General features: G+C 41.0%; 1 protein-coding gene across 2 annotated transcripts in view; it reads right to left on the bottom strand.

Annotated features, from left to right (window-relative positions):
* The window catches only part of plcg1 (phospholipase C, gamma 1), a 29,344-nt gene that overhangs the window by 7,196 nt on the left and 3,803 nt on the right, over positions 1 to 18,345 (bottom strand). The window contains exons 3-25 of one of the 2 annotated variants that reach the window (XM_067592444.1): positions 10,546 to 10,698; positions 10,280 to 10,373; positions 10,116 to 10,163; positions 9,490 to 9,574; positions 9,262 to 9,345; positions 8,856 to 8,878; positions 8,701 to 8,770; positions 8,499 to 8,600; positions 7,125 to 7,243; positions 6,458 to 6,543; positions 5,930 to 6,050; positions 5,500 to 5,668; positions 5,243 to 5,365; positions 4,816 to 4,917; positions 4,392 to 4,579; positions 3,294 to 3,494; positions 2,853 to 2,972; positions 2,205 to 2,385; positions 2,050 to 2,127; positions 1,847 to 1,950; positions 1,570 to 1,663; positions 1,289 to 1,361; positions 94 to 257 (exon numbers count right to left, since the gene is read on the bottom strand). In XM_067592444.1, the coding sequence (XP_067448545.1) occupies positions 94 to 257; positions 1,289 to 1,361; positions 1,570 to 1,663; positions 1,847 to 1,950; positions 2,050 to 2,127; positions 2,205 to 2,385; positions 2,853 to 2,972; positions 3,294 to 3,494; positions 4,392 to 4,579; positions 4,816 to 4,917; positions 5,243 to 5,365; positions 5,500 to 5,668; positions 5,930 to 6,050; positions 6,458 to 6,543; positions 7,125 to 7,243; positions 8,499 to 8,600; positions 8,701 to 8,770; positions 8,856 to 8,878; positions 9,262 to 9,345; positions 9,490 to 9,574; positions 10,116 to 10,163; positions 10,280 to 10,373; positions 10,546 to 10,698 (2,582 nt within the window). The remainder of the gene's footprint in view (positions 1 to 93; positions 258 to 1,288; positions 1,362 to 1,569; positions 1,664 to 1,846; positions 1,951 to 2,049; positions 2,128 to 2,204; positions 2,386 to 2,852; positions 2,973 to 3,293; positions 3,495 to 4,391; positions 4,580 to 4,815; positions 4,918 to 5,242; positions 5,366 to 5,499; positions 5,669 to 5,929; positions 6,051 to 6,457; positions 6,544 to 7,124; positions 7,244 to 8,498; positions 8,601 to 8,700; positions 8,771 to 8,855; positions 8,879 to 9,261; positions 9,346 to 9,489; positions 9,575 to 10,115; positions 10,164 to 10,279; positions 10,374 to 10,545; positions 10,699 to 18,345) is intronic. The other variant, XM_067592445.1, reaches the window with a different exon arrangement.

The following is an 18,345-nucleotide window of genomic DNA, read 5'->3' as shown; positions in this document are numbered from 1 at the left end:
ACAAGTCATGACTGGCCTGTTGAGCCTGCAATGTGGCATGAGCACGGTATGAGTCTTTGCCTGCGTTTCCTGTCAGCCGAGTGATATACATACCTTGGCCTCTGAGGTCACAGTGACCTCACGGATCTTGAGCACCCACTCCTTAAGTTCTTCTGCACTGCTGGCAGCGACGTCCAGCACCATGCCCGTCCGTAGAGAGGTAGTCGGCACCAGAGAGAAGACGTGAGGCCTGGTGCCTTTCCCGTCGGGGCGCTGGACTGCAGAGAAAACACAGAGAAAAAGGGTTAGAAAAACAGGGATGTGGAGGACAAACATAGGTATCCTTTCTTATTTCAACTTGAACTGAACTTTTCAAGTGTAACAGCGCTCAAAATTTTAAAATGTGATATGATTTGTATCTGCTTGCATCTATATAGATGACTTGAGGGTGCAATAAAATAGTAAGAAAACATAATCACAAAAAAAACAAAAAAACAAATAAGAAAAGTGGCAGATGAGCTTCAATCACAGCTGGGTTTGGCTGTCAGTGCAACAACTGTTAAATTTATGCTGAATAAAAGCCAATATGCCCTTATTTATTTGAATCAAACTAAGAATTTATCACTAAAACCTCATAATCGCTTTCTCCGTGTTTCAGCCTCTTGATCCACTATAATCTGATTGGACGCGCTTTACAAAAAAGGTCAGAAGCAAACAGCGTTAAAGTTAAAATAATCTAAACTCCGAGCACAGCAATGAGGTGTAAAATCCAAGTACACAGCATTACTGCCATCACTTTCTCCACAGGGAAACAAGCACTTAAACCTTTGCAATCCTGCCAGTGATCATGTGCAGGTCACCTTTGGAACAAAGTGTACAAGAAGATATAATTAGACCTTTCCCAAGCTACCACTAGATGGAGCCAAAGAACCAGCCAAAGACACAGAACTGGGCTCAGGTATTAACTGTGGTTAGCAGAGGCAACAACAATGCATGACAGCATGTGCCAACACTAATGGGTGTGTATTGACTGCACTGTAGGATGTCAATGAAATACCAGATACAGAGCTGCGAGAAAAGCGAGTTATAATAACCGAGGAGGAATTATTAATATAAGACTGATAATGGACAAATAAAGACAGCAAAGCAAGTGTTGCCTGTGTCCTTTTGAAATTAAAAAACAAAGAGTGCAGAGAAGATGTGCATATGTACAACAGAGCCAGAGAAAGAGGTTGCCCTCTGGCAAGGTGACTGCCAGCTCTGCAGCCCTGCAGCGCAGAGTAGAACAGGAAGCGGAGGGGCCACTCACCAATCTGACAGGAAGAGACATCCACACTTCCTCTCAGCAGATCTCCCAGAGGGCTGTTCTCTGTCATCTCCTGCTTTACAGAGAAGAGGGCGATCAGGAAATAAGATAAGCTATAATCCACACTGCAAATGCATCTGTGTGACAGTGAATAATAGACAGATGAGTGATGAGGCTGATGCTGAGGTCCGACCTCCCTGCGGAGGAGGCAGGTGCACTCATTTCGCTTTAAATATACAAATGTGTGGTTGTAGCTCTCTCAGTTTTGTGGGTGTGATGCTCACAGTTCTGTCGGGCTCCGCTGTTGATGGACTGATCTCTTCCACGTAGTTAGCAGGAAACCAAAATTGCTTCTTCCCGCCACAGTCACCCTTCCACCTGAGAGAGAGACGCGAAAACGTGTTCAGAAGGAGCGTGGCCTTAAAATGAGCCGACATTAAGTCGATATTATAACAACGTTTTGTTTTTATATAAGCCTTAATTCTCTCACTTCACAAATATGATTGTCTAAAAGGATACCTATCAGCTCCTGAATGAATTAATGTTTTGCAGGTCACTCACCATCCTCCTTCCTGTTTGTCCACATTAGAGATGATGGCGTTCTTTGTGAAGGAGAGCTCATCGTCCCTTTGGGCTTTATACTCATACATGGCTTTCACCGTGCACTAAAAAGACAGAAAGGTTACAGACATGCATGTTCACCATCTCCACTATATGCAGGCCCAAACTGTCCTAAACTACACGTCTCCACACTTGACACTCACCTTAAATGTAGGCATTTGATTGGCCTCCACGTAAAAGCCTGGATTCCTGCCCTCATACAGTGACCCGTAGTCTGGCTCCTGTTGGACGACAGATTGTGTGTTAATAAGTCTTTGCACGAAACATTGTGTCAATTTTTTTTCAGACTGGTACTCACAGCAGTGCCTATTTTCTCCAGTGTGTCCTCATTGATGGGATAGCGCAGCTTCATTTTGCGGTACAGAGGGTGCTTCTCATAGTAGCTGATGAGATCTACAAGACTTTCAAACTCTGAGGTGCCCAGCACCACGTTCTGACCCTCCTGCTGCACGCGACAGTGCTTAATTTTACCCTCAGCCCTGTGAAGAGACCACAGACATGATATAAATCACTAGAAGTATTTTTCTACGATTAAAATTATAATTTGTCTTTCTCTACACTAAGGCTCCAACTAATGATTTTCATTGCCAATTAATTTGTTGATTATTCTGTACAATGTCAGAAAATGGTGAGAAAAGTCCATCACAGTTTCCCAAAGCGCAAGATGCAACTAAAATGCCTTGTTTTGTCCTGTCCAACAGTCCACAACCCAAACATATTTAGTATTATAAAAGACTAAAGAAACCAGAAAATATTCACATTTAAGAAGCTGAACCAGAGAATTTTAGTATTTTTTCTTAAAAAATGACGCAAAAGGATTAATCGATTATCAAACTAGTTGGTGGTAAATTTTCTGTCGATCAACCAATCTACTGATTGACTAATTGTTGCAGCTGCCTGAGAAGATAAACAACTTTAATTTAGTCAGGTAATAGGACCGAGTTACCTGAAGGAAATGGCGAACGAGTTGGGTTCTGCCCTCTTCCTGACAAGGAAAGCCCCGTCACGAGGAACCCTCATCAGCATGTTCTCCGCATGGCTCCGAGAGAGGTTGGCATGGTACCACCTGAAACAAACAAACAAAACATAGAATAATAGCGGATAATTGCAGGGACACATTCTTGACTTTTTCACCTCGCATTTCACTCTGAATTTAAAATTTAATTCACTCTAAATGAGGATGTGAGCTGCAGGTCTGTAATGTAAACTGCAGTTATAAAAGGTTATTTAGAAATGAAGCAAAAATGCAAGCAGTCAATCTCCATACTTAATGAATGAGGTTGTAAAGCTGCCAATTACCTTAAAAAAAAAGCACATCACTGAGGGTCATCATGGCTTTACAATCTTAAATGCTTTCTAATCTGTGTGAATGCTGCTTGAGACTCACTCTTTGCTCTCGTGGGCATTGGTCTGAGGCACGGGCTCAGTGAGCTTCATCTCAAACTCGTTGCAGCGCAGCGCCACCTGCTGGTAGTGGTTGATTAGGGCAAAGAGGGTGTCGAACACCAGGTTGTCAGTCAGGTAGAACTTTGGGCTGCCTGCCTCTTGACGGGAGTGAATACGACAGTGCTGCACGCGCCCTGAACGCCTGGCGCAGAGATGGAGAAGATGCAGAAAAAGGGAAGGAGAGAGATCAACAATTTAAGAACATTTTTATTATATTGTTTAGGGGTCATTATGACTACCAAGTGTAAGCTTTGTCTTTCTGAAAACATTAAGACCCTTCTTACTGCACTTGAGAGCATTTATACATTGTTTCCTGTGTGTAAATCACATACACACAAATTGATAAGCCTTTAAGTGACATCACTCATGCAGAGCTCAGGGGTTAATGGAGAGAAGGTGAATGATCACACTTCAGACCGTGACAACAACTACATTCAATCAATGATAGAGATATTGACATTGATTGATCTGCAAGTGTGTCACTCTGTGATTTGCATGTAACCTCACACAACACCCAGCGTGAGTAAAGTCCACTGACAGGCAACAGAGTCCGCCACTACCACATGCAAGTTAACACATTCAAAAGTGTTGTTTCACTCAACCAGAAGTCCAAAACCCCAAAATATTGAGTTTATTTTCATATATAAGAAACAAAAGCATCAATTAATCACATTTCACAGTGAAACTTCAGCTGGAAAAATGACTGAAACGATTATTCAATTATCAAAATAGCTGCTGTATCATTTTCTGCCGAATTGTTTCAGCTCTAGTTAATATGATATACCACACTGTTAGTTACAAAAAGAGAATACTAATTAAATACTAACTGTAAATGTATGAATAACATTCCCAATCAATTTCAGTGTTTACTGTGAATTACCATACAGTTAAACTGCATTCAACGTCCACCTCCTTCATTACCATAAATCTAGTGTTTATTACGTGGGTGTAATTTAATATAATTGTGCTTTTGGTGTTGTATTTAATAAAATTATCAACAAATTCAATTGAAGTCTGTGTAAAATGTTTTAAGATTTACCAGAAAGACAGTGTGTAGTCTCCCACAAAGGTCTCGCTCTCTCGGACTAGGAAGGAGCCATCAGGAGCTCCAGTCTCCAGGCAGTACTCAGACAGGAGCCTTTCGGCTATCTGCCGCCCGTCCCGCCCTGCGCCCAGCTTCCCATGGAACCATTTCTCTGTCACGTGCTGGTCCATGCCATTGGACACCTGGAAGATAAGCAGGAGGAGGGAGATGCTATTCAACTCAGCAATCAAAATTATCACATTACCTCATATGCACAAACCACTGATTTCACAGTTTAAAAAATCCTGGAAAAAACACTCCCGGATCCCTACAGAAAATCATTTATTTTTCATGATATATGTGAATTAAGGGTTAATAATGTCTGTTATTAATGTCTGATCTTGTTTTGAGCACCAGGACTGTCATCAGGCCTACTAACCTCTCTGTGCTCCTCCTCATCATCGTTCAACTGGTTACTGGAGGTCTCTTCTGAGTAATAGATCTTACTGCTGGTCAGGACAAAGAAATGAGGGTACCACTCCTGAGGGGGAAGAGAGAGAGAGAGAGAGAGTTTGTTGAAATATTTAGAGGATCCATGTGTCACACTGAAAAGTGGCCCAAGATAGCAAGAATGTGTCCTCTTTCAAAATATTCCATCACCTAAAACACTAAGAAAAGCACTTCATGAATAAAGGCCTGGTTCTAAAAAGAAGCAGGACCCAGTTTTAAGTTGTTGAATGTTTAACAGAAGAGAACAGAAAAAAAACAGGCACTGGAGAACAGACACAAAAGCTACTTCATTGCATCATATTTCAAGCTGAGCGTTCTTCCTCAGGCAGCATCCAGAATCCAGTTAGCATGCTTACATGGTTGATGGGGTCCTCCAGGTACAGGATGCCGTTTTTGAGGGAGTTGCTGATATCGTTCTCTGAGTAGGGAGTGGAGGTGGACACCTCCTCATAGGCACTGCCTTCTGCGAGCTTCTTATGCTGCAGCACGTGAAGGGAGAAGGGGGGAACGCGGTCAGAAACATTACACTATCAGAACGCTGCATATAAAATATCTAGTCACACTTTTGTCTGAAAACCCCCCCCCCAAAAAAAACATCCAGGTGGCTCCTGACCTTGATGAGGATCTTCCTCTTGAGCTGGGTGGGTGAGGGCAGGCCATCTGCTGCAATATCCACCGCCTTGGTCAGCAGCATATCTCCAAACACCTTCTTAAAGTGAGTGGCCATATTCCTCTGCTGGACAATACTACAGTGATCCTCAATGGACAGGATGATGGGATACCTGCAGAAGGATTAGAACGTAAGGGATGCAACCTCACAGAAATTCCTTCTATGTCTCCGCTTAGATGTGATTTTCTTATCTTATTTTCTCATGCTAGATTGATGAGTAATGCCACTGCAGCCAGTCGACATTGTTTCGTCTGATATTTCTGTGTGTGTGTGATGTCTCTTTATCTATGTCATTTCTTATCCCTTTATCATCTCGCTACCACTGATGGCTTTAAAAAGAAACTGAGTAGGCAGCACTCGTGGAGAGACTCACTCGGATGTGACGAAAGCGTGTTCTTTGATGGTGTTCAAGACATCGCAGAACTTGATCTTTGTTGTGAGGGTGTGTCCGTGGTAGATGACTGGCATTCCATCTGGACCGTCCCAACAGTCCACTGAAAATAAACAAAACACACGACGTCATGTCATGTACTGTACTGCCTAGAAAAGAATGCATGAATGCAGATGTATTACAATTACAGAAGAATTTGACCTTTAAACCTTGAAGACACCCAAGATTAAGTCATGTCTGTTTACTTTTTTATGACGTAAAGTGACACTTTAACCCATTCTCGACCTGTTCTATTCATAGAAACCTGCTTGACGAGGCGGTGGTTTAAAGGCAATATACAGCAGTGTTGTGTGACAGTGTGTGTGTGTGTGTTTGTGTGTGTGAGGGTGTGGTGGCTGTATTAAAAGTAGAACTGAAAAAGATAAGAGGAGGGGGTAAAATAGTGTATTAGTGTATAAAACACTATGTATGTGTGTGTGTGTGTGTGTGTGTGTGTGTGTGTTTACCCACATTCAATACAGCGGCAGCCCATCCTCAGACATCGAGCGTATGCCTCCAGGGACGACTCGCTGGAAAACTGGTCTCCCGTCAGGTAACTAAAAATAAGCATGCAACGTCAAAGTACGCACGTACACACACACACACAAAAAACAACAACAACAACAACAAAAACCCCACACTCATATCTCAAATAGTCTTTCAAATAGGATTCACACACAAGGGACTGCACCACACACACACACACACACACTTTCTTTGGTGGCAGCACAAAAACGTTGATATGTATCAAAAGGGCTTTCTCTTTTGTTGACTGGGGTAAACACTTCTTACTCATTCAGTCGGTCAATTCAAACTTTATCAAAGCGACATGGGAAGTTTTCATTCTGCTGCTCCAATGAGTATTGTTTCACATCTAGTACAGAAGGTTATCATTTCAGCTGCCTTTCACACACTTTTCAATAGGCGTAAAACTACATTTTCCTGCAAAATACCAGCCTGTTTGTCAAATAATACACTTTTATCTGATGTATGAGGTCAGTTCAAAAGGCCCTCTGGCTGTAAGGGGTATTTTCAAGAGGAGATGCCAGACTTCAGTGTTCCCAAAGGCCTAACAACAAGTGGTTGAAGCTTGACATTTTGAAATGTATGCATGAAAAGCTTCGGACTCCATCCTTACGTGTTGTGCGAAGAGGAGATCCAGTAGTGGGACAGGGGGTTTTTCATGTTTTCAGGACACACTTGGTCCAGGGTGCAATCCCAGATGGTGTTCTCTTTGGAGAACAAGTATGTCAGGAGCTACAAAGAGGAGAAGAAAGCAGTGAGGATGAGGCTGAATCCAAAAGTACAGACTTTCCCGCACTTGCAGACACACTTTCTGCAGAGTTAACCACTAATTCGTAGCAATATGGATGCAAAGACGTAAAACTAAAATGACTCATTACTGCCCACTAGTAACTAGTCATTTTAACTACTTTGTATATTTATATATATATATATGGATGTCTGTTGTGCTGCGCAACTTTCTCATCCTTTAAATGTTTTTTCCTTCTTTTTTTTTTTTTTACTGAGTAAGGCATGCACTGGAGTGTCCTGATCAAGCCCCTTTAAGGGTTATTTGCACCTCTCCATCACATTATTTGTTGTTTCTGTGTATACTGACTTGTATCTTTTGCATGTGTAAACAAATCAAATCAAAAAGTTAAAACAACATTAGAATTGTTGTGTTAATGCTCATGCATTTCCACTATTATTTATATCCGTTTTTCTATGTAAAGAAGCAGCAGACCGTACATAAATACATATAATATCAATATCAGTAGGAACCATTCAGAAACAAACAAGCTTGAGATGGGTTAACAACTTTCATTCATATCATGGAAACAAGTGAAGTCAAGTCTCATAGAGCAGTTTTATCTGTTCTTGCAGATGTAATGTGACGACAATGAGCGTTTTAGGCATGTTACAGTCTGTATGACCGAAGTTGGCAAGTCCAGAGAGAGAGAGTATTTGGATTCAGCCTGTGTCAGAACAGTAGCGATGACGTTTTCTGTCCTGTCAGGATGCAAAAATTCTGAATCCCCAGCAGCTCCAGCAGCACTGGACTCGCCCTGCACTCTGACCTTCAATAGACTTCCCAGTGTAGGTCAAAAACAACTATTTTTCTCCTTAAGGTGTTATTCTTAGCATGTACCCCTGCTATGTAACATAACATGACCTGAGACACACAGAGAGACAATACCAGCTCCTGCAGGCTGGTTTGCACCAGTTTCCTCTTCTCTTTAGTCAACCATAGCTTTATGGTGACCACAAAAAGCATCCCTCGCTTTTTGCAGAACTGTCACGCAGCACCACAGTCAATGACCTTTTCTATCTGTGTGGGAGGAGGTGTTTTAGGCCGTGATCGTGGCCATCCATGTCAATTTCTGTGCGTCTCCCACCCACACCGACAACACAGGGGGTGCATCGGAAAACATAACTTACAAAAACACGTTTACATTTTTTGATTAGTGAGCAAAAAACTGATGAGATGAGATGGTGAGTGTGCGTGTACCTCGTCCTGGTGGAAATAAGGCTGCTCCACTTCTCTCAGGGGGTCTTTCAGGTAGCCGAACATAAACTCCTGAACCTTGTTCTTGTCTGTAGCCCACATTTCCTGGATTCACATACAGCACGTAGAAACACAGATGCATTAGAGCGTGCAAATGAAACTAATCTGCAATAAGCTAGATGCCCGCATAGCCCGGAGAGATTACCTTTTGAGACTCCAGAAGGAAGCTCTTGAAGTCCTCTAGGGAGATTCTCTGTTCTGGTCTGTCAATGAACCTGGCAGAGAAAGTAATGGTTCACTTTACTGTGACGCTGCAGAGACACTCACTGAGCATGTGTACGGTGTTTAATTTTGGCTTACCTCTGTAGAAACGGGATCTCCATCTGAAAGAAAAAGAAACATTTCAGTTAATTAATCAAAGTGCTGTCCTTTCAGTGTTTATAGTACTAACCATGAAGATGGACACAGACATCCTGTAGGGGGCTGAGTGGTTTGTCATGGGGGGGCACTGAGGTCATTCATCCATTTAATCTGACCCCAGCCTGCCTCCTCATCTGTGTGAGTGTGAGTGTAAGTGTGTGTGTGTGTGTGTCCTAATGGCCTCCACCAGAGGGGTTTGGTGGGTTTTTAACTGGTCCATATTGATCTTGAAGCCATTTGAGAACAGACAGAAGGGGGGGAGGAAGGGTGCTTTGGCATCAGATGAGGTGCTGAGAGATGAAAGTGCTGGGACAGAGCAAAACATGATTGCATAATGTAAGCTTACGTTTTTCTGAGCATCAAACATGAGACTGCGATAGAGCTGGGCAAACTGGCTGAAGGACACGTCTCCGTTCCTCATCTCTGAGTCCTGTAAAAACGAGTAGAGATGGAAAAGCAAAACTGTAAAAACGACAAATCATAAATCTTTAAGCCTCTAACAACATCGTACTGAAAGGGAAGTGGGCAGGGAGCTGGAGTGGAAGCGGGACTGTGATAAGTAGAAGGAGGTTACCGGAAGTTTCTCTCGGAGGAACCTCATGTTGGGCACCCTGTAGTTGACCTGGCTCAGCATGCTCTTCAGATCCTTACAGGATATCCTAAACACATACACAGGTTTTGTTGAAAAATGAAACACAAACATGGATACGCACGTAGACTAACGCAAGACTTCTACCAACTTGCACACGTAGACATTGTTTTTGTGTCACTTTTTTTTAAAAAATAATTTAAAGGCACCCTGATAACTTGCAAACGCACGTCCTCCGTCATCTGGTTAGACATTTTGGCTTCACTTTTACTACACAAGCCTGGAATTTTGGCCAGGGAAGACAATACCCCTACTAGAGCTACAAAGGCTTGCTCTTTCGTCTAGGATGTAACAGACAAACATCTCTGTGCATCTCCTCCATCCTCTGCAGTCTGTTTCCTGCTGCAGGAAGAGGTGCTGGTGTGTGGCTGAGAGGTTAGTTCCTTCACTACACCTCACCGTAGCTCTCTCAAAGACACCTAACAGCCTGATAGCTAGTCTGCCTGCCCTAGGTGTTACACTGGTGAAAGGGCACACAACTGGTGGTATTTCTTTATATTTAATGACGCCTTTTTCCTGTGAGGATACATTTTGAAACTGAGATGACTTACCTGTCTTCTCTGTTGCGATCAACGGCGTAGAACTGCTTGCGTAACCACCTAAAAAAAAGAAAAATTAAGACATTGAATGCGTTACAAAGCAGAAGAATGCTTCAGTACACCCTTCAGTAGCTCCAGCTTTAGATATGGTGTGTATCTACATGTGTGTTGTTTACCTCTCTATCTGGAGCGGTGTCGGGGACTTCAGTGTGTCAGCCACCAGCCAGTTTAACCCCTTCACCCACATGGTCATCTCCTCATCGGACGTTGCTGAGGACAAAGCAACACATGACTAAATACACATATTGTCAGATAATGTCAAACTCCATCAGCTTCTTTTGGTACCGTGATACATTTACTGATAAAAACAAGACACAAAACACAAATTAAAAATTGCTGGCAGTGTTTGAATGTACGTAAGACGTTCTCTGTGTGTGCGTACCTGACAGGCTGAGGGATTTAAGGCGAAACTCGGTGCCATACAGAATGACAAAGCAGTAAGTCTGGTCCAGCCGCACCGACGAGTCCTCCACATAGCGCTCAAAGTCCCGTGACTTCTGTCCAGTACGGATCTCCTTGATTTCTCGAATGTCGACTGGCGAAACAGACACACAAACAACAGTTAGATTAACACAGAACCATCGTGTCCACACACATATAAAGTTGTGCTTAGTTGAGCCAGACAATGCAGATGAAATTGAAATCATGACAGCAGTATAGATATAGATTATAGATATACAATAATACAGATGTCCAATATACAGCAAATCCCATGTAAAATAATGAGCTGCAACTCATGTTTTTTTTTAATTCGTGATTTATCTATTTAAATGTTTCCTCAATTAATCCATTAGTTGTTTTGTCTATAAAATGTATAAATAGTGAAAAATGTTATAATTTCCCCACAACCAATGTTCATGACTTCAAATGTCTCGTTTTGTCCGACCAACAGTTCAAAACTCAAAGATATTCAGTCACGGAAGATGAAGAAAACCATTCAATTCTCAAACACGAGACGCTGGAGGCAGCAAACATTTAGCATAAAAAAAAACAACAACACTAAAATGATAAATCAATTATCCAAATAGTTGCAAATTAATTTTCTGTTGATCGATTAATTGACTACTCGTTGTGGCTCTAACTGTTAAACTTCACATTAGGCAAAACTTTGATTTGTGTAAAAAAAAAAATGCTCCAATGCCTAATTTTTAGTCACGATTTGCTTGGAAATATTAATTTAGACAAAAGAAGTCTGTCAAATAATAACACAATATGATCATATCATCACAAATTCCATGAATAATCATATTAAATGATCTCCAGCTCGACCAAAACACAGGCTAGACCTAGACTACACACTATATATATATATATGACAATTTCAAGCCCCGCGACCACATAAAACGAGCGAAGCTGAGGCTGCGAGCTAAACCACATATACATGCAGTGAAAAAATACAGTAGAAAGGTATTCTTAGATATAGATTAGAGTTGTGATGAAGCTTACAACCCAAAATTAACCTTGGTTTGTCTTTCACCACTGAACTCCACCAAAACCACCAATTACTAATCTTCAAAACAGGAATCTTGAGCCAGTCGCACAGTCCGCTTGTCCCTTCACAAGACTGCTTGTGAAGGGACGAGTCGGGTCTGTGAGTGACAGTAAAACTGTGATTTCATACATTGCAGAAATTGTATTTTGCTGTGCTGGCAAGTGCAGAACTTGTCCCCATAAGATGGAGACTATAAAACTGATTCACCACTTAAAAACTCAATATAGACTATTCAAAGCTCAAATATAGTCTATTTAATATATATCTCCTAATATCCTAACACTGGACTGATCAAAAAAGCCCTGCTATATGATTGTTTCATCTTTAGGAATGAACATCTGAAAAAAAAAAAAAAAAAAGGCCTGGTACAATTTTGTCTTGACTGCATTAATAAGCAGACTGAAACTTTACGAGTGTGTAGGCTGTGAAATAGCTCAACAGGTTCCTATCAGCATTGTATTAGCAGCAGTTTAAGAGCTAGGGACTCTCCTGCTAAACACACACACACTCAGACACACACACTTCTTTCAGCTCCTGCTCCTCTTCCTGCCCCTGAACCACACATCCTGTGCTTTTGTCGCCTACACACCACATCTGTGCTTGCGTATAGGTGAGCATGTGCATGTTCTTTTCTCAAGCATTTAAAAAAAAAAAAAAAAAAAAAAAAAAAGAAGTATGTCTTCTTCTCTTCTCACGTAGAATTTCACCAAGCTGAGCTCTCTGATCGCACATCATATCTCAGTTTACTTTATCCGCTACGCAGGCCAGCAGACTTCCGCTGAAAGCAAGGCGGCTTCGACGGGCTGATTTGTTAGACAACACTTTTATTTTAGTCAAAATATTTGGAGCCTGCCTCAGACAGATGCAGGAAATAAAGAGATAGCCAGAGGTGTAACCTTACCAAAGGAGATGAGAGGAGGTATCCTGCAACACACTCCCACACTTCCTCCAGCACTCCGCTCTGCCTTCCACACTATTTCCAACACTCCTCACCAGGGCTCAGCTGCACTTTACATTTTTTCGATACTAACAGAGTTTCAGTACTTAATATGTTCTCAATGTCATACTTTGATTCTCTTGTTCATTTAACAAGAGAACATTAAGTTTTATGTTAAATGTCTAAACACAAGCAGCCATACATGAACTTTACCCTGAGGAGTACAGTCACAGTACAGTGAAGCAATTTTTCTTGTAATCAATTACTCATCTAAGTTGCTTCTCAAGAACCAAAGTCAAACATTTGCTGGTTTCAGTTTCTGAAATGTGAGAATTTGCTGCTTTTCTCTGTTGTATATCATTATACAAAACATTAAATTGAGTATCTTTGGGTTTTGGACCTTTGATCAGAGAGAACTAAATGTCACCTTTGGGTTTTGTGAAACTGAACAAAAATTTTTAGAGATGATTAATTGTGAAATGATTCATTGATAATGAAAGTAATTGTCAGCTTAAACCCTTATACAGACGAAAATTGTGAAAATGTTGATTTAAATCAGTAACTAAACAACATTACAAATCTGAGCAGACATTCATTGCCAGCTTTTGATACTCAGTGCTACAGAGAGCGATGGGAATCAAGAACCAGTTTGGAACTGGTTCCAAATTGTCCAATCCATCAGAATCGTATGCCTCTGAGCTTATCAATTCGTCTTATCAACTGTGAGGGCAGTGAGGCCTCCGGACTGTCTACACTGCACACACACTAGATTTATCTTCAGCTATCCTGTAATTCATCCTTAAAAAAGGCAGCAGTTGCAAGCATTTTTTGATTTAATTAGTAAATAATTACCTTTGTAAGACAAACGTGAAGTATACTGTGAATTTTCTACGCCTTCACTCAGAGACTAACGTTAGCAGAGCGGAGCAGCCATCAGCAGTAACAAACGAGACTCACACACACTGCGGCATTTAAACAACCAAAAATCAACTCTGACGTGAGAAAAAGAAAAGAGAACAGAAAAAAGGAAGAAAATAACTCTGTGCTCAATCTGTCTCACCTCAAAAACCCTGCGCCCACTCAGTGTCTTAGACAACTTAACCCGGAGCTAACGAAGCAGCAGAGAGGCTGCTCTCCACTGCTGGAGGCATGATATTAATAACACAGCAGAGCAGTCTGCTTCCCCTTCATTTTGTTATTCTCATACAGACAGGAGATTATAAGATGCTTTCAAATCAATTAATGCAGTTAACTTTTTGTTTCAGACCGTTTATCTTATCTACCAGTTATGTTTCATATATTCATCAGCACGCAAGGTCAGAGATAAACAGAGGAGATAATAAAACATTTATGTTGACACTGAAACCCTGCATAGGCCTACTTTTTTTCCCACACAGAAAACTGATCAGGAATCGATAAAGAATCAGACGAATAAGCAGAATTGATAATGGCATTGGTATCAATAAAATCTAAACAATTCCCATCGCTGGCTACAAACACGTTTCAGTCAGCAACAAAACAAGACTAGGTCAAACCTAGTATATGGCTGGACCGTGTATGAAACGCTGGAGGGCTTCTAAAGACCCAGTGAAATGAAAAAACATTTCCCCACTTCTGATCCTGTGTCCCTGTGTTAACTGTTTAGTTATCTCTTGTTATATGCAATTATATATATGTAAAAAAAAATCATTTTTCAAAATCCTTGTCTTTCCAGTTCCTGTAAAATGGTTTCAAATGTTTGATGATTCATCTTGAACTCAGCGGCGTTTACAAAAATTCATCCAATCCCATGTGACTTTGGGGCGACTAGCTAACCGCATCCATCATATAAAACCACATTTGACTGCTTGTGGGTTGTAGCAGCTAACAGAGCAATATGGAGAGAGATGGGAAGAGATGGGTGTTTGGATATCAGTGAGCAAAAACTTTCCAGAACAACGTGGCTGAGGTCTAAGTCATTCATCTCTCCCTCGTCCTCCTGATCTAACAACAGGTTTGAGTTTGTGTGGAGCCAACAGTCCTCTGTAGCTCTGTTTCTCTCTTTAGCTGCGTATGACGCTAAACTGGCTAAGCCCTGCCCACATTTAACGGTCCAATCAAATACGAAGGATTTGACTTAAACCATTAAAATGAAAGATTTAAACCATAAACCACCCAACATTGGTTGACCGGCATTCGGCTGACCAATGGTGTAACTTAATCACTCCGTCAGTCAGTCAGTCAGTCAGTCAGTCAGAGACATTCGTGCTTATTGGGCTGGCCCCGCTGTTGCAGTGCAGCCAGAAAGTGGTTCGATCGATACTCAGCCCTTAGCTTCGTTCAATTCAATTTAATAACCCTCATCACATATTCCATTAGTTAGATGCATTACAACAGAAGCCATTAGTTGTCTGTTGCAGTGGAAGCAAAATGCTGAAAAAAATAATTATCTTCCAATTTTTTTTTTATAGAATTTTGCAATTGTGATATACAGTAAATTACAAATTAGATCAATATTTAACATATTTGAGCACAGAATAAATAACAAACAATCAATATAAAAACTAAAGCGGTCCATTTTCAGATTCCTATTTTCAGATTTTCAGACTGACTGTGCAGCCTGTTTCAGTGCGCACTCCCACCTCAGCTGACCCACAACAGTTCCTTTAATATCACATCGGATAAAGTTAAGCAGAGGACTTTCCCCCTGACAAATAACTGTCATGCAGCTCCATGAATTCTCTTTCCTCTTTTCAACACATTGTAAAAAGGAGCGAGTCAACTGTGGAGGCTGTTTTCCGACAACAACCTGATTTTCTACAGCGGGGTGTTTTCATACGGACATAAACGATCTAAAAGCAGATACTGATTGTGTAACCCTGTTGCTGCCCGTAGTTTAAGGTCCAACTAATTTGTTGATATTTCTCTCATAAATAAACCGGGCTGACAGCCAAGTGTGTAACTGAAAAAAAAAAAAAAAAAACGTAGCAGTGTCAACTAGAAATGACATCACACGTCTGGGGCAAAGAAAGCATGTGCGTGTCCTTTGCGGGAGGTATGGAAAAAGCAGGTCAGAGTGATGACAGTTTCCACAGACGTGTGCAGGTGATTCCAGTCACATTACTGAAACAAAACAAAACAACAACTATTATTTACAAGGTTCATTCCCAAAAGAAATTCCCCAGACGCAACCGACGACATTCATGTCAACTGCCGTGAAACGCAGGTCATCGTGGGCTCAATCCAGTATCATGACTTTGATTTACACGAAGATACAAAAAATGTGTGAGACTTGCTCATTCACACTGAAATACATGCAACACCACAAAGTTTACCAAACTCCTCTCTACACTTGAATCACCCGACTCTTTCTGGGCTGAGTGCAACATTCAAATTACAGCTGCAACTAACGATTATTTTCATTACAGACTCATCTGCTGAGTATCGTCTTCATTCATCGTTTAGTCTAGAAAATGTCAGGCCGCAGCATAAAATGTCAACCCGGTTTTGCAGATTAAAAACAAGGTTTCTTCTTCTTCAAATGTCTAGTTTTGTCCAACCAACAATCTGAATCCCAAAAGATATTCAGTTTACAATGATATAAAACAGAAAAAAAAGCAGCAAATATTCACAATTGAGAAGCTATAACTAAGGATTGTTTGGATGTTTTGGTTTGAAAAATGTATCTGCCTAATTGTTTCAGCTCTAATTCAAACAATAACGGATGCCACAGATAACCACAACTATCTACTAACTACAAGTTAGCACATATATGTGCATCGTCGTCCTGTGACATCAGCAGATCTATTCTGCCGTGTGAACAATCTGGCGTCTTGTCTGTCCAAGTTAATTTGGTGTCGGGCGTCACAGTTGTGTGTTAACTAACTGGTTCAGTTAGTCTTGCAGGGAGAGCTCTGTGAGACGGCTGACAACGCAGTAAGTGTGACTGGGAACTGATTTACTGTTCAGCATGAAAGCCTTTGTGGTAAAGATAGAACAACATACATAACAACACAAACTCATGGTGTGTAAATCATTACTCACCACGGGTCATCATGTGTATCTGTTACATTTAAACCTGTTAAGGAGTTCATATGCTTGTCATGTATCTTAAAAAGGAACTGAAGAAAATACTTAAGTGGTGACGCTCCGTCTTGCTTATTTTGAGCAGTGCTACATGTTCTATGGCAAAACAAATAAAATCTTCCAGCACGGTATTGGTAATTTATTATTGTGATATCAAAATACATTGTGATACGCTTCATTTTCTGAGAAATATTGTACTGTATAAAGGGATAGATACCTCTGTGGACATACAGCAGCATACAATAGAAAAAGCGCTGCTGGTTATCACATTTCTATCATCTCACAGTATCCGCTGTCATATCGTCAAACCTAATAACGCTAGTCACTGAAATATAGCCTTAGTTTGAAACGAAAACCTTCATCCTCAAGACCCCTGCTTCACTGCTTTCAAAACGAGACATTAAATCATCGCTCGAAAGTGTAAAAAACACACGTGGAAGCTCATTCATAAATATCTAAAAACTGACACGAGGATGATAAAAGTAGCAAAATGATGTGTCACATTCAAACATGATTCTGATTCACGTCTAACTTGCTTTGTTATCAGTCACATTCTCAGAAACCAGAAGCTGCAAAGATGATTCGTGCGATTTACTGAGCGCACTATAAATTATGTTTCGCAACACACTCCGGTGTCCGAAACAAACTACACGCTAATGTAAAAATCTAAATAAGAGTTTGCACGTGAAAAACACCACACCAGTAAACATAATACAATATTTACGTCATTCTCTCCCTATAGGTCTTACCAGTCTGCTACCACATCCTGCTTTGTCAAGCCATGTCTACATTTTACTGCATCGTATAGCGAGTGACTTGTGTTATGAGGTTGGCAGGACACTGGACAGGCAACATATGCATACAACAAGCATCTTTATAGAAATTATTCAGTCAAACAAGATCACTAAAAGACGAAATCGATCGGAGAGAGAGGGAACGAGCCAAACAGGTACGCTTCTCGGCACTTTATATTTAGCAACAAGCTCAAGTGTCGTTTCCACAGTTAATGGACATAATTCTCTTAATGCCATTGATAAGGGGGTGAATACAGCCAGCCAAATTGTTCCCAAATGATCACACACTTCCAGTAAAAACCCTCATATTCTATTTCTGTGCATTAATGAGACGTCTAGGCTGGTTTCACTTCTCCAAGTGTATCAAATTGCAGCTATGAGCTCATGTGTGTATGAAGCCCTTCATTGCAGAGAAGATGATACTATTGTGTAAAAAAAAGAAAAAGAAAAAAAAAAAACCCCTAAGCCTATCATCTTTTGTGTGTGTGTGTGTGTGTGTGTGTGTGTGTGTGTGTGCTCTTTTTGCTGCATCCGGAGCAGAGTGCAGCTGTGCACAAGGCATCCTGCTACCCGAGAGACAGACGACTAAACGATTCACTGAAGGCCTGCGTGGCCTCAGTTAGATACAGTGTTTTGTTGAACATGAAGCTAAAATACCAGCCTTCCTGGTAAATTACAGTATATTCCTATTAATAAACAGTTCCAGGTATGGTTCCTTCTTCTTGTTGTCAACCCCAAAGAATGTATAAAAGAAGGAAAGGGTCATTACGTCATGATACTAACGTTGTAATGCTCTGCTTGGTGCCAGTTCTACTGAAACCTTTGGGAGATGAACTAAAACCCAACATATCTACGGCGTATGACCTTTGATGAAGAAATGCCTAAACCAAAAGA

This window comes from Thunnus thynnus, chromosome 6 (assembly GCF_963924715.1).
Source record: "Thunnus thynnus chromosome 6, fThuThy2.1, whole genome shotgun sequence".
NCBI lineage: Eukaryota > Metazoa > Chordata > Actinopteri > Scombriformes > Scombridae > Thunnus > Thunnus thynnus.
This window is presented reverse-complemented; position numbering and strand designations above follow the sequence as displayed.